Here is a 15,943-nt window from a genome sequence, read left to right as displayed (position 1 = left end):
GTTATCAAAATACTTTGACATGTATTTTAAATTATTGAAACTGAATTAAATCTTAATGTTCACATTTTAATTCAGTTATGATAATCGATTGTACGGTAACCTTCCCATAATGTTTAACCCAAAGAAAAAAGTTGTTTCGACAGTTTAAAAAAAAGTTTTCTCTGAAATTTTAGGGTTAAAATTTTGGGGCATTACAGACCCATTATCTAAAGTGGTAAGGTGTTCGAAGAACATGTCGATTTTCAAATGCAATTCAGCCCCATTATTGCAAGCTGTGCACATAATCAGCAAGGACGAACTTGTCATTGACCAATCTAACAATAACGACTTTGCCATCACTCTTGAGGTTGACACGATTCCCAAAGAGAAGGCATAAGTGGACCCACAAGTGCAACAAGGTGTTCCACTTCAGCAAGTGGAACATACTCTTATTTTCTCTCTCATAAAATCTCATGACGTGATGAATAATATAAAAAGGAAAAGTATGAGCCTAATGAATACCCGTGAGAGTAGATTAGGGTCCATAGCTCGACGACGAGAGCAATGCATCGAACACCCCATACTAGTTGCTTGATTTTCATGCCCATTTGACCAAACAAAGGCATATAGTTTGTGCCCCTATAATGAGCTTATGCATGGTATGAAAAAGCCTCATTACGAGCTTTCTCATGCTCGTCACGAGCGAGACCCGAAGCTTGTACCCATGACAGATGGGGTGTGTCTAAGCTCTCCATTTGACCTAAGAGGAGAGCTTGCCCACATGTGTCCCCTATACAATGAAGACTTTGAAACTATGGGCATAGTTAGTCTTCACTGGGTAACTTTTCGAAGTGCAGCCACCTCATGCGAGAAGGTCACCAAGGACACAAACCATTATGGCTGCATTCAATACCAATGTCATGCTGTTGAGAGTGTAACACTACTCTTGGAAACCAAGTCCATTCTCAACCCTTGCAAGCATCTTTGTCCCGTACCTAAACCCAAGTGTGTCCAACTTGAATTCAGAAGAACCCCAAAACCTTTCGACTTAAAAAATTTGCATAGCCCAAAAGGAATCTAGATCTTAGATTCAAACCCAAGGTTTCTCAATATATCCTTAGTCTACCCCCAAATTTTACTATTTATTGACTTTGCATTTCAGAGAACTCAATTTTTTAGCTTAGTCGGTTGGTACCCAAACCTAGTCGGTCCTGCATAATCTAGAATTTTCTTGTGACTTCAGAAAATCAAATCCCCCTGCTCTTTTAGCCTTTGACCCTAATTTTTTGACCAAACCTTCCCAAAGGTGTCTAGAGTCAGCCCCTAAAATTTTATGCTGCACCTTTTGGGTGAACCAAATTTTCTTCCCAAGCTTGCCTGAACTAAAATCCAATCCAGTCTAACCCTAATCCCTATCTCCTATTCCTAAACTCAAACCTCTAAAACCCAGTGGAGTTAGAACCTAAGATTTTCATAGAATCTTACTCCACGTGTCCAGAACCATCACTCAAAATTTGGGATTTTTCTGGATAGCCATTTGAGAATTATGATTTTCTTCCCAAAACCTATTGAGACTTGACATAACCTACTTTCATGTTCAACAAGTTTGACCCTCTTTACCATAGTTTGAGCCTAAGTCCCCTACCTGAGTCAGACCATGTTCTATTAATATCCTATGTTATGGATTCCTTGTCTCGAGGGATGGATGGTGGAAGCTTCTTGCTTATGCTTCACTTGGCTGCCATCTTGGAATCCATATTGGAAAAGAATATTGTGGTTTGGTCGGATAGAACTTAACTCATTTGGGTGGAACTCAAGCAAGCTATGTGTAAGGGCTTCTCGATGAGGAGATACTTATTTTTTGGTGATGGCGAGGACACCACCTATTTCTTCCCCCAATACTGCTCATCTCTTTTGGGTGGTCACGAAGAGGTCCACAAGACTCTGCAAGGATCCAAGGTCGAGTCCAACTGCCCCGAGAAGAAGAAGGCCTTGAGTTCGAATCTCAATAAAAACAACTTCTGTGCAGCAGGCCTAAGGGGTCCAATCCCCACTTCTTCAACAAGCCTAGCAAATTTCACACTAGTGAACTTCCTTAGGATTGAAGTTGTCATTATTTCAAAGATCAGAGTGGCACAACAAAAGTAGAAGATCCAGTTCCTATTGTTTAGACTTGATCTATTCATTGTTTTTTATCCTGATGAAAGCCAACAACAATACCACCATCAGCAAAGTGAGATCCCCCCTCTAGAAGCCCACAATTGTAGACAACTCGCGTGATGGAAGGACGCGCAAGTGTTGTGTGGTGCTAAAGGCTGGAAGATTGTCTGCCAAATAAGATGGAGTGCTTCAACCTTCGTGTTTGATTACCTCCCTCGAAAGCCAATTCTTGGAATCTTGCCTAAGGAACCAGACAATTCTTAAGGGAGAGAGGATGATGTGGTCCCAACTTTTGTGAACTTAGCTCTCAATCCAAACGATGTGGATCCAGTCGTGGGTGAGCTTGATCCAGCTCCTATGGTCTACAAGAAGCAAACAGATCCCTTGATAGCCAATCCAGATCTGTTACCTGAGCTCAAATTGATGTAAATCCACCTTAGCCACATGCCATGCAACTACCTCAACATTATAGCCACCTAAGTGTGTAAGATCTCCTTGGGTACCCTAGCTTAAGTGTTGAGTGGGACCCACATGGGGTGTCCCCTCTAGAAGCTCTAAAAAAGGCTTATGGGCCCCACCTCTTTGGCACCACCCAAGAACATTTAAGCCTCTCGATGAAACTCGTGTGGCCCCTTGGGGTCCCTTTTTAATGGGCCTTGGTAAGCCCAACTGAGTCTTGGAGTTGGGCCTTCTTTGTGTTGCTTGAGGAAGAGTTTTCCAAAGTTTAGACTTAGGTATTTTAATATGCTTTGTTATTGGTAATTTATTTTAAATAGGCTTTATTAGTTGTGCTTTGTTTTAATTATGCATTGTTATTTATAATGCTCCCTTGACTTATAAAAGAGACTCTTGTAGTGTGTTAGATATCATATATAAAGAAATAGAATCAAGTTTGTCTCTCTCTCTCTCTCTCAAGAAATTGCCCTCTCTAACAAGGTTTTTCTCTATATCTCTCTCTTCTACCCCTTCGGCCCTAGGCCCTCTTCCCTTCTTCCTTGCCTTTGTGAGTCCCTACCTCATTGACTCATCCATCCCATCTTGGGCTCTTCTTCTAGTTACTAAAGTGGTTCCAATCTTTTAAAGACCTAGCATTTGCCTAAGTGTTAAGTAGAATCAATTTTACTTAATACTTGTGTGAACTGCATCAACTCTTCGATAAACGTGGACCATTCTTGCATCAAGCGAGGTTCCTGAGCTTGTCCGGATGGACCAGACCTCTTTCAAGCCTTAGGACACCTTTCCCAAATCTAAACTCTACCTAGTTCAGACCAACAAAATTAACCCCAAACACCCCTACGTGTCCTTAACGAACCCACCAAATCATGGATCTTAATTCTCTTTCCTGTTTAGGAGAATTAAATATGACACCAAAACCTGTTCTGCCCAAAAACCAGTCCAAAAATAGACCTAATCCAAACATATATCCTGCCTTTGCCTATTTTTAATTCTCAAACCAAATCGACCCAAACTCCCAAATTTCACCCAGACCTTTTCTAACTATTCCTAGTCTAGCCCTGTTTTTTATAAATTTTTTAATTTTTATTTTGAGATAAATTATTCACTCTCTCAGGGTCTGTCAAAACTTGAACAAAATCTAGTTCCCAAACAAGCCCAAAACTTCCCAGGATTGTATCTCTTCAACCTCAAATCCCCTATAACTAAAATTTTTACCCAAGCTTCCCTGTGTGTCCTTAGCCACCTCTTAATTTTTTAGCATTTATTGTGTTGTATTTTAGGGAAACCTGAATTTTCTTTGAACCTTGCGAGACTATACCTGAACCTCTTACACAAACTTGATCTTGACCTAACCAAACCTAACCCAAGTCCACCTAAATCTTAAAACCTAAACCTAGGCCCACCAGAATACATCAACTGGTATTAGAGTGAACCGAGAGTGAACCCATGCTATGCAAGCAAGGCCAAGTCAATCCACCCACGATGAATTCCAAATTCATCAACAAACTCAGTGGAAGGACTAACACCAAGGGTGGAGCCCACATAGCTGACATCAAAGCCGACTTTCAACAAGTCACAAACTTGTTGCACCTTGAAAACATCACTAATCAGCTATAGCAAATCCAAATAAATCTCTAAAACACGTGGCAGTAGCTTCGACCCGTTGTCCAAAGTGGTAAGGTGTTCGAAGAACATGTTGATTTTTTAATGCAATTCAGCCCCATTATTGCAAACCATAGACAAAATCAGCAAGGTCGAACTTGTCATCGATCAACCTAATGAGTGACCTTGCTGTCACTTCTGAGGTCAACACGATTCCAGCAAAGGAGGCACAAGAGGACCCACAAGTACAAAAAGAAGTTCCAATTCAACAAACAGGACATACTCTTCTTCTCTCTCTCATGATGCTATGAATAATGTAAAAAGCAAAGTATATACCTAATGAATACTTGCGAGAGTGGACTAGGGTCCATAGCTCGACGATGAATGCGATGCATCGAACCCCCCCATAATAGTTGTTAGGTTTTCATGCTCATTTGACCAAACGAATGCACGTAGTTTCTGCCCCTATAATGAGCTTATGCATGGTGTGGAAAAGCCTCGTTATGAGCTTTCTCATACTCGTCATGAGTGGGACCCAAAGCTCATACCCATGACAGATGGGGTATGTCTCAACAATCCATTTGATTCGGGAGGAAAGCTTGCCCACATGCATCCCCTATACAATGAAGACTCTGAAACTATGGACATAGTTAGTCTTCACTGGGTACCTTCACAAAGTGCAGCCACCTCATGCGAGGTCACCAAAGATGCAAACCATTATGTACACACTCAATACCAAAGTCATGGTGTTGAGGGTGCAACACCTTACTCTTGGAAACCAAGTCCATTCTCAACCGTTGCAAGCATCTCAGTCTCATACCTAACCCCAAGTGTGTCCAACCTGAATTTGGAAGAACCCCAAAACCTCCCAATTTTAAAAATTTGCATAGCCCATATCGTGAGGAATCTAGGTATGAGATTCAAACCTAAGGTTCCTCAATATGTCTTTAGTCTACTCTCAAAATTTACTATATATTGAGTTCCCATTTCAGAGAACTCATTTTTTTTGTTCAGTCGATACCCAAACCCAGTCGGTCCTGTATAATAAAAAAGTTCTGTGACTTTAAAAAATCAGATTCCTCTGCTCCATTGTCCTCTGATCATGTTTTTTTTACCAAACCTTCCCTAAGGTGTCTAGAGTTAGCCCCTAAAATTTTAAAATTTAATGTTGCACCTTTTGGGAGAACCAAATTTTATTTTCAAGTTTGTCTGAACCAAAACCCATTCTAGTCTAACCCTAATCCCTGTCTCATGTTCTTGAACTCATATCTTCAAAACCCAGTAAAGTTAGGACCAGATTTTTTTCATAGAGTCTTCCTCAACATGTCCAAAATCATCCCTCAAAATTTAGAAATTTTTACCCTTCGCACAAGCGAATGTCATGAAGTTCGCGTGATATATTGTTCCGTCCGTCGGCTAAGGCAAAACCTCACTTAAATGTATATTTGCACATATTTTGTGCGGTCCTCAAGATGTGCGCATAAATTATGTTATTTATAAGGCCTTCTCTGTTAATCATAAAATCATAAATATCTTAGTAAAAGCACATATTTTATACCAAAGTCGCAGGAAACCATGTGAACCTCCTTTCTCTTTTCTTTAATCATCACTTAAATGTATGTTCGCACCTTTTTTTTGTCTTCACTAAGCACATAATTTTTTTTTTGCAAACTCCTTATGCTAATAACTTCATAAATACCTTAGTAAAATCATATATTTTATGACAAAGTTGCTGAAAACTATGCAAATCTCCTTTATTTTTCATCTTTTAACTGTCACTTAAATGTATGTTCGCACCTATTTTCTTGTTGTTTTCACGAAGTGCACAAATATAACTTATGAGAACCTCCTTATGATCATAACTTTACAAATACTTTAGTAAAATTACATATTTTATACCAAAGTCATTAAAGATCGTGCAAACCACCTTTTTTCTTTTTTTAACACAACACTTAAATGTATCTTCATACCTTTTTTTTTCAATCTTTAAGAAGCACATGATAATAACTTATGTGAACCTCTTTATGACCATAACTTCATAAATATCTTAGTAAAATCACATATTTTATAGGATCATATATCAAATTGTGCGAAGATACATAAATATGTTACTAACTACACATATATCTGATACGTATAGATTATGATGGTTTTTTTATGTTTGCAATCCTTCATGGTATGAAAAATGATTGTATAGTTCACAATGAATACTTATAAACAAAAAAAAAATGGCAGTAGCAAGTGGTTCAAACCCCCATCTCTAGCTCCAAGCAAGAAAGCAATTGTGGTGCTCAAGGTACTTGTGAGTATCTTCAATCATGTTTATGCATTTATATTCAATTTGAAATAGTGATACTGACATGTACACGTTTATATTCAATTTTAATTATTGATGATAATAGGTTTATCATGAAAGTTAAAATGTATATCAATAAGAAATGAACAGAAAGAGTGTGAATTTTACAAAGATACTTCGATGGCAAGTGATGTAAGTGTTAGATTTGCATGTTTGTTTGTTTATTTGTTATGTTTATATGTATACTCAAATGAATCTAACATGAATGTATCACATATGTTGAATTTAACAAGATTCATAAAAAAAACTCAAAAAAGCCCACAATCGAGACATGAAAAAATGAGATAATCTGCTAAGGATCATTTACATTACCCCTTATTTCTTTGTGAGTTTGAAAACCAATGTTTCTGTTGTTTACGACTGACTAACAAAAACTAACTTGTAAACATTGATTGCTCACAATAAATGCTCACAACTAAAGGGCAACAAGAGGGTGTTGTTGGATGCTGAGATGTTGACAACATCTATGTTTGGTTTGAAGCTAACAAAGTATTAGTTGGACATTGTTGCGTAGATAACAAATATAAATTTGGGATGCCCGAAGTGACCTTAAACTTGATTTATGTTGTAGATCTTATTTGCTGCCAACTAGAGCAACAAACATTGGGTTATTTGGGAAATGAACCTTAAGGTGAAGGAGTTCAAGTTGTATAATTCAATTCATAGTACAACTTGCATATATAACGTCTACAACATAATAAGTTAATACGTATTTAAACATGATCTTATTGCTCTTTCATACTTGATAGGTTTAATGTTTTGTTGCAGGTTCATTTTTTACAGCATAGATGGGCGACGATTGTTATTCCAAGTTGGCCTCACTTGTGGATGATATTTTTCAACAAGAAAATAAGTAATTACTTTGCTTATATGTTTGTTTATTCAATTAATATTTTGTACATGTTGACTTGAAATATGATTGTTACAGGCATGATTGTGGTATATTTATCCTTTGTACATGCATTACTTGCGTAGAAATGAGGAATTGACCTTCACCCATGTACATGTTTATATATCCTAGTTTGTGATATTTATGAGAGGTAAGATATATTAGTTGTTTGCTAATATTTTTTTTTTTCAGAATAATGTCATCAAATTTAAGAATCGTACGATCTCATCCTATAAGAAAATAAGGAAGAATGCTAAGAAGGAAGCAAAGAACCAAAAAGACCACAACAGAAAACAACAAAGACTAAAAAAGCAAAGCCTGCAGAGATGAAGGTTGCAAAGGTGAAGGCTGCAGAAATAGAGGTTATGAAAATGAATGTTATAGAGACGGAGGTTGCAAATACCGATGTTGCAGAGATGGAGGCTGCAAAGACAGATGTAATGGAGCTGTGGGCAATTATGAGAACTATATGTTGATGATGAATTGTAATGTATGAATTGTCAAACTTTACATATGTAAATTATGAGTTTAAATTTGTTCTTTTAAATATTTCATGTTGATGAGTTGTCAAAACTTATAGTTGATTACATTTTTCAAGTTTAATGAGTTTAAATTTGTCAAACTTTATGAATTGTCAAACTTTAAGGATGCATTTTTATTTCGTCATTGTTTATGTTTTGTCATTGTTCTGCAATATTTTATGTTTAATGTTATACAAATTTTGTATTTGTTGACATCATTTAAAAGAAAAATTGCATATTATTTGTTGCAAGTCACAAAATTCTTTATGTTCGCAAAACATAAATGTAGAGTTTTGTATGCTCGCAACACTTTATTGTGAATCATTTAGGTTAAAATCACATATCTTGTGTATAAAACATGTGATTTTACTATGGAATTTGTGAAGTTACGATCATAAAGAGGTTTGCATAAGTTATATTTGTGCGCTTCGTGAAGACCACAAAAAAATAAGTGTGATAAATTTAAGTGATGGTTAAAAAAATAAAAAAAAAGGTTCACACGGTCTCCAACGACTTTAGTATAAAATTTATGATTTTGCTAAGGTATTTATGAAGTTACGATCATAAAGAGGTTCACAAAAGTTGTTTGTGCGCGCTTCATGAAAACTACAAAAAAATAGGTGCAAACATACATTTAAGTGACAATTAAAGAAAGGAGAAAAGAGGTTCGCACACTTCTCACAACTTTGATATAAAATATGCAATTTTACTAAGGTATTTGCGATTTTACGATTAACAGATAAGACCATATAAATAACATAATTTTTGTGCACTTTTTGAGGACCACAAAAAAATGTGCGAATACACATTTAAGTGAGGTTTTTCCTTAGCAGAATAATATATCATGAGAACTTCTCTTATCTAAAAGGAAAAAAAGTCCTAAAAGTTGTCTATTTATATGCAGATTTCAGAAATTTTAGGGCATTTAGATAAACACATCATTTTTGTCGTACAATACGGTAATTTTTTGTAACATTTTTGCCCTTTGTCGCCTAAAAATTTAAGCATCTGAATTTTTAAGAGATAATTTATATGGCACCTAATTTTTTTAGGTGCCATGTTTTTCTTCTTCTATAATTCAAGTTTTATACCCTCAAAACACTCATAATTCAAAAATTTACCTAGCTTTATCTTCAGTCGCTCAAATTCATCCCCAGGACACGATAACTATCCTTATTTCGGCTATGGTTGAAATATAGCAATTTTATTCATTAAATTCTGGACAAAAAGATCATAAAAGTGATTGCTCCTTGGAATTGTCTTTGGGTCTTTTCTACATCGCCTAAGTGGAAGGTGAAAAAGGAATCCTTTCAAAGGGGGCTGAACCATTAGTAAGGTTAGGGTACCATTCTTGGAAGAGCTAGACATTGGACCTTGTTGTAGAACCTATAGGCCAGGGAACAGTCTCAACAGACGGTCTCTATTTGTTGAATTATAGCACTCACTAGGCTTCTAGATATGAAAGAATCAGGCTATCATTGGTAGGACTGCCGACTGGTGAGGTTTGTATTGAATACATGATGACCTGATCAAACCCGAGTAACCAGGTATGGGCATAAAAAATGCCAGCCCCCTATTATCTTGGCCGACTCGAATCCAATTCGAATATTATGCCTGTCAAGTTTGGGTTAAGATTTCTGTTGAATATCTGACCTGTGCTGGCTTGGCCCAAATATTTTACAGGTAGCAGTGAAAAAAAGTTCCTTAAATTGTACAAACCCACAACTAGTTATTTGGGCGAGTTAGGAATTGGAAACACCCGACCATTGACAGCCCTAAATTCTGTGGGTTACACTCATTTGGTGCTCACCTATGTCAATCGGGTACCGGTAAGGGTGCATCACGGCAATTTCAAAAAATGTGAGTACGAGAACACACACACACACACACATATATATATATATATTAAATCACATAAATACAAAATAAATTCAAAATAAACTGAATATAATCTAAATATATATGCTATATCTAAAATATAGTATATACTGAAAATATAATTATAAATTGAATACAAACTTGTAGGTACGGAAGGCAAAATGGAGTGTCCGTGTGACATAGGTGCTCACTCTTTATATTAGTTGACACTGAAATATGAAGCATTCAATTTAAGAATGGTGGTTTGCAGCTGTGAAATGTCAACAACGGTCAGGAATCAAGGCGATTCTTGGGAAAAGTATATTTATCAGTGGCAGCAAAAATACTGTAGATCAGGTGCAATCACATTGCACACTTTAGTGTGCCACCGCACCTGACTGCCCTCCATCTGCTGTTGGGAACCTCAGCAGACGGACTGTATTCCAAACATGGAGGGGCAGTCAGGTGCAGGGGCACATTTACAACTGTGCAATGTGATTACCCCTGCAAAAATCCTTGCAACCCTTGTACTTTGTAATCAATAATAAAACAGTAACACTTAGTATAAACGGTAATTTAGTTGGATACACGAAGCAGCATGAAACAGATTTTAGAAAGAACTCTCTTATAAGTTTTAGAACCATGATGGTGGCCACATAACTCTAACTTAAGTCATCATTAGATAAGTAACAATAAGCGTAAACGATGCAGGTATGAATAAAACATCTCCACTGATTCATATTTGGTACACAGATCAGTCTCAATTAGGTGATCAGCTTGATATGGCAAGATACTTCGTAATGTTCTTTGCCAACGATCTGGGTTGGAGCACAGCTAAAATCTGAAGGATGTAGCCCCCCAAACTGCATATTACATGGTTTTTGGTAGAAACTTCTAATGAAAAGTATAAAACAATCTCTATGGAGGAGAGCTTGGTCAGTGGAAGGTTGGTGGTTGTGGAAACTCCAGCAGATTCCCAGGTTGAATGTAATGAATGTTGAAACTCTTGAACCCCATCAATCTGGTGGAGCCCAAAGAAGGAACAAGAGGGTTCTGCAGGCCCCTCCATCCAAATAACTCAGATAAATGAAAAGATTGTTGTGGAATGCCAGAGGTATTCACATTAGAAATTTTCATCATGAAGCAAAAAGAGAGTTTTTCTTGTTTTCCAAGAAAAAAGCAACTTCTACTGAGAAGACCAGGCATTTGGACAGAGCATAAAGTATGAGAATGATTTTACAACGATAGAACACACATAATAATAATAACATATCGTCTCAATATACTATGAAACTGTCACAACTTTGAATAACATAAAATGAACACATTAAGAAATTTTGAAGAACACTTATTTTTTATTCTGTGAAACTAATTCCAGTACTTGCTCGAATTCAAATGAGTAAAGATATTAACTCGTGCTTGTTGACACTGTATTCTCCTCATTTAACAATGACAATCAACAACTACGCCAACAGTATCTCTGTTGCACTTATAGCAGCTAGTTTCACCAAAATGTTATTAGTACTAGAAGGAAACTGAAAATATAATCAAAAGAATATAAAGTTTCTCAATGTCCATAAGTCCAGTGATAGTGTCATGTCACAGGAAGAATACAAGGGAATACGCAAATTGTTGGAAATACACGAATATAGAGATGTTAAACACAAAATATTGAAGAAAGATATCTTTACTGTCTTAACCAAAGCTGATAATCGGAACCCCTGTCAACAAACCTATGCCAGCTTCCATCTAATTGATTTTCTTTGGAGGGATTCCAATCAAAATGGCCCAACTTCATTACAAGATTGTCTCCAATATGAGCAACATACCCATCATTATTTGCATGAAAAATTTTTACAGAGCTGCGGCAGTGAATCCCAGCTCTGCTTCGGGCCTCAATCAATTCCGTTATTGTATCACGAAGACCAAAATCATAAAAATGATCATAGAAGATGACAGGCTGCATGTGCAAGCATTTTCATGTAAATTAGCCCAATTCACACACACACACACACACACACACACACACACACACACACAGAGGAGCAGGTGAGATTACCGTTCCAGGATGTGTTAGAATATATGCATGTCCTTGTGTCAGTTTATCCCTTGGGAATGGCCAGTGTCCCTGTGATTTGATAATAATAAATTCCTTAACAATTTATTAATGCATGAAGACTGTCTTCATTGGCTTGTCGAGTTCATGCACCTACTAATATTCACCACATACATGCACACACACAAGAGAGAGAGAGAGAGAGAGAGAGAGAGACCTGTGTTGATCCAGTATCGTGGTTTTCTAAATATGTCACGGCACGTGAGGGCCACCAGCCCATAACTCCTGTTGGTTTTCCATGAGAGTCGATTAGCCTCCAGTACTGATTATGCAAAGCAGAATGAAGGATTCCCTGCCCATGAAGCATTGAAAGGAATAATAAATTACCACGAGACTAAATGGTCTCTCGATGTATGTCATTGCACTATATATCTATCACACAAAGAAAAACATGCATCAGGTGAAGAGGTCACCATTATGTGTTTGCCTACACTCGGTTATCAGAACCACCAGTTAATATTTGTGTTTGACACGCTTCATTCTTTTATAGATTAATTTATGTATGTAGGTGATACTTTTTTCGTTTTAGGCCCACATTTTGCATCCAGTTCTTTTTAGGACCACATTTTGAATTCAAGGAAAAAGAAATTCATCGCTCAAGTAATTTGCTTTATGGTCTTTTTGGCCATACAGAAAATATTCTAATGAGTGGAGGAAGAGTACTTTGGTGCCTCTATATAAGAATAAGGGTGATATACAAGATTGCACAAACTATCGTGGTATAAAACTCATGAGTCATACTATGAAACTTTGGGAGAGGGTGATTGAGTATAGGTTGAGGAAGGTTGTCATGATATCGGAGAATCAATTTGGTTTTATGCCTAAAAGATCAACTATGGAAACTATACATCTTCTTAGACAACTTATTGAGAGATATAGAGAGAGGAACAAAGATTTGCATATGGTTTTTATTGATTTGGAGAAGGCATACGATAGAGTACCTAGGGATGTTCTCTGGTGGACAATGATGAAGAAAGGTGTTTCTCTCAAGTACATTAGTATAATTAAAGATATGTACGAAGGAGTAGTAACCAATGTCCGCACTTGTGGAGGGGTGACAACCAATTTTCCTATAACGGTTGGGTTATATCAAGGATCTGCATTAAGCCCTTTCCTATTTGCTATAGTAATGGATGAACTTACAAGATCAATTCAAGAAAATGTCTCGTGGTGTATGTTGTTTGCTGATGATATTGTTTTTGTAAAAACCAGTTTAAAAAAAAATAATAATAATTAAGATCGGACCCGGGTCGGGTCCAGACCCGACCCGGATCCAACCTGTGCCAGCCCCTCGAAAACCCTTTTCGAGGGGACTGGCAGCCCACAGCAGGGGGCTTCTCCGGCGACACAGGGGGCGGGCCCTGTGTGCGCCCCCTCCCTATTAAAAGACGAGAGGGGAGGGCCTACGAGCCTCCCCCGACCCCCCCGACTCTCTCTCTCATCTCTCGTCTCTCTCCTCTCTGCTCTCTCTTCCCCCGACTCTATCTCTCTCTCTCTTTGCCGACGCCGGCCAACCCCCTTCACGGCGCCACCCTCTCCGGCGAACCCCCCTTCACGGCAGCCCAGGTAGCCCCCTCCTTTCCCCCTTTTTCCTCCCCCTGATTCGCCAGAAGGCCGGCAGGTGGCCGACGGCCCCTGCCGAGCCTTCCTCCTCTTTTTTCACGACAGGCAAGGGGTGTAACGCCCCAAAATTTTAACCTAGATTTTTGAGGATTTTTTTTTTTTTTAAAGCGGAAACAACAAATGATTACAGGGTTAAGCATTTCAGAACGATACAGGAAAGTAAAAGCAAACCACACCATTTATTTTTATTTCAATGATAATAGAATCCAATATCAGAGTTTTCACATTATGAATCTCAAATTAAAATTTCCAATCTGAAATAAAGTAGGATCGCCAGGGAACAAATAGATCCAGTCCTGGTCAGCGCCTCATCCTGCTTCGCTCATGGACTACTCTGTGCCTGAAAATGATAAAAGTTATAGGAATTAGACTACCACGTCTAAGTAGGAAAACTGTAATTATTCTTGCAGGTAGATCATGTGTCAGGTGTGATGTGGGTGTTGTGTTGGAATTTTAGTCTAAACATAAACACATAGGGAATTCGATGCAATAGCAATAATAGACATATATCTGAATAGAAAGGTAGATTATGTAACAGTTTATACTTAAGCACAAAAAGCATTTTTCTCAACTACAATAATTAAACAAGGTATTAAGCAATTAAAGCAGATCTTACACTAACATGAATAACATCTATATAACATCCATAATATGAATTCAATTAACTAATATATGCACAGTTTAGGATGTTGTTTTATCATAAGCACCGAATATAAAGCATGATGAAAAAGTAAACAGTTGTCTCTATAATGACTCCAACACAGTGATACCTAACTGTTCTAGTTAATGTTTATCTTTTCTTATCCCGCGGGTACACACGGGCCAAGGCAACCATCACAGAAGAGAACGTTCGGGGGTATATTATTCAAGGTTGTTTTATTAACCCGAACATTCTAACTGTGACTGAAATCCCAAGGGAGCGGCCAGTGACCGAGAGAAACTCCCAAAGGCCAAAACCAAGACAGGATGCATCCCTAACTTCTGCAGAAGAACATGGAACTACCGCCTAGGACACAATTGGTAGTCTGGGTCCCCCGACTCTGAGGACTGGGACCAACGAGTCGCTTTACGCTCGAAACCAAAACACATGTCCCCAGAGTTTTGTACCACTTACCCTCTCCAAGGTAAGCCCGAATCTGAGTGGGTTAAATCTTTTTATTTAGTTAATTTCCCGAAGTATGGGACATTTTCCCAACTTCTTTCTACTATCGTAGTAGTAGGATTCTCAACCTTAGTCATTTTTCCCAGGTGTATAGAACAGTCTCTGTCATTTTTCATTTTAATTGCATAACCCACCCACAGTGCTCCGGTGCCTTTAAACCAGTCAAGCACACAAGTTATTATTTAATTTCCTTCCCAATATACTTGAACCAGACCACACACCTTCATTAGGTACTTAACCCGTATCGGGTAATCCAATCTGTCTTGCCCATTAGGCAGGGCACATGTCTAAAGATTTCAGTGTACACCAAGTTGTGTGTTGAATCAACATCTAATATGTAACAGCTTCTATGAATGCTCAGCATAATTTATTATCATGTAGGGTCTCAATATGAAAATTTCCCACAAACATAGTAACTACTAGTATCTTCAATAGTGAACATGAGTTATCATAAGCATGCCATATCTCCCAACATAATACATAGACAAAAATAGGCTAACAGGTATTTACCTAGACAAGTTAGGGTTTACATAATGAAATAGTGTCAATCGGCCAGCATAAACGTGTTGTATTTTACAGGATGAAACCATTAGCATCTGTCCACATAAATTATGTTCTGTTTAACACAGGTTTACATAATGATTTAATCAACATAGGCTGATTATAATCTATGTTAAGTTCAGCATAACTTTACAGAATGAAGTAATCAACATCAAACAATCATAAACTATGATGATTCAGCATAGCTTTACAGACTAAACCATCAACATGGAGCAATAACCAGAATATCAAGTGGGTGGTCAGAATTTACATGGACAACTTATAATCACAAGGCAACAGCTGTACCAATCGGCCAGCATAAATCAACACCATCATGATATATGTTTCAGAATAAGAAAAATATGATCTGTTAAACAAGATTTTCATAAACCTAATTTGTATTAATCATTATCAAGATTTGATTTTTAGCAGTTCAGCCATATGAACCAAGTGTTATTTAACATTTCAGTTCAACTAGAATACAGCCTGCACAATAACTATCTACTTAGCCATTTAATGTAACTTAAAGAATAAATAAGTATTTAATAACATGTCTTGTTACATAGGAAAACAAATAAGGAGCATATTCCATACAGCCAAATGCACCAAAACTGTTAATAATTTAGCTATCCTACAACCTATACACCAAGAAATTTGATTTAGCTTTGAGAAGAACCTCACA

The 15,943-nt window shown here is 37.4% G+C and overlaps 1 protein-coding gene across 3 annotated transcripts in view; it reads right to left on the bottom strand.

The window, feature by feature from the left end:
- Positions 1-11,322: 11,322 nt before the first annotated feature.
- The window catches only part of LOC149818814 (uncharacterized), a 250,458-nt gene continuing 245,837 nt past the window's right edge, over positions 11,323-15,943 (bottom strand). For all 3 annotated transcript variants that reach the window (XM_089984377.1, XM_089984379.1, XM_089984378.1), the window contains 3 exons: positions 12,094-12,228; positions 11,880-11,948; positions 11,323-11,780 (listed from right to left, as the gene is read on the bottom strand). In XM_089984377.1, the coding sequence (XP_089840503.1) occupies positions 11,508-11,780; positions 11,880-11,948; positions 12,094-12,228 (477 nt within the window). In that variant the 3' untranslated portion in view covers positions 11,323-11,507. The remainder of the gene's footprint in view (positions 11,781-11,879; positions 11,949-12,093; positions 12,229-15,943) is intronic.

This window comes from Nuphar pumila, chromosome 13 (assembly GCF_984573655.1).
Source record: "Nuphar pumila chromosome 13, dmNupPumi1.hap1.1, whole genome shotgun sequence".
Taxonomy (NCBI): domain Eukaryota; kingdom Viridiplantae; phylum Streptophyta; class Magnoliopsida; order Nymphaeales; family Nymphaeaceae; genus Nuphar; species Nuphar pumila.
The sequence above is the reverse complement of the archived record's forward strand: the minus strand, read 5'-3'. Positions and strand labels throughout refer to the sequence as shown.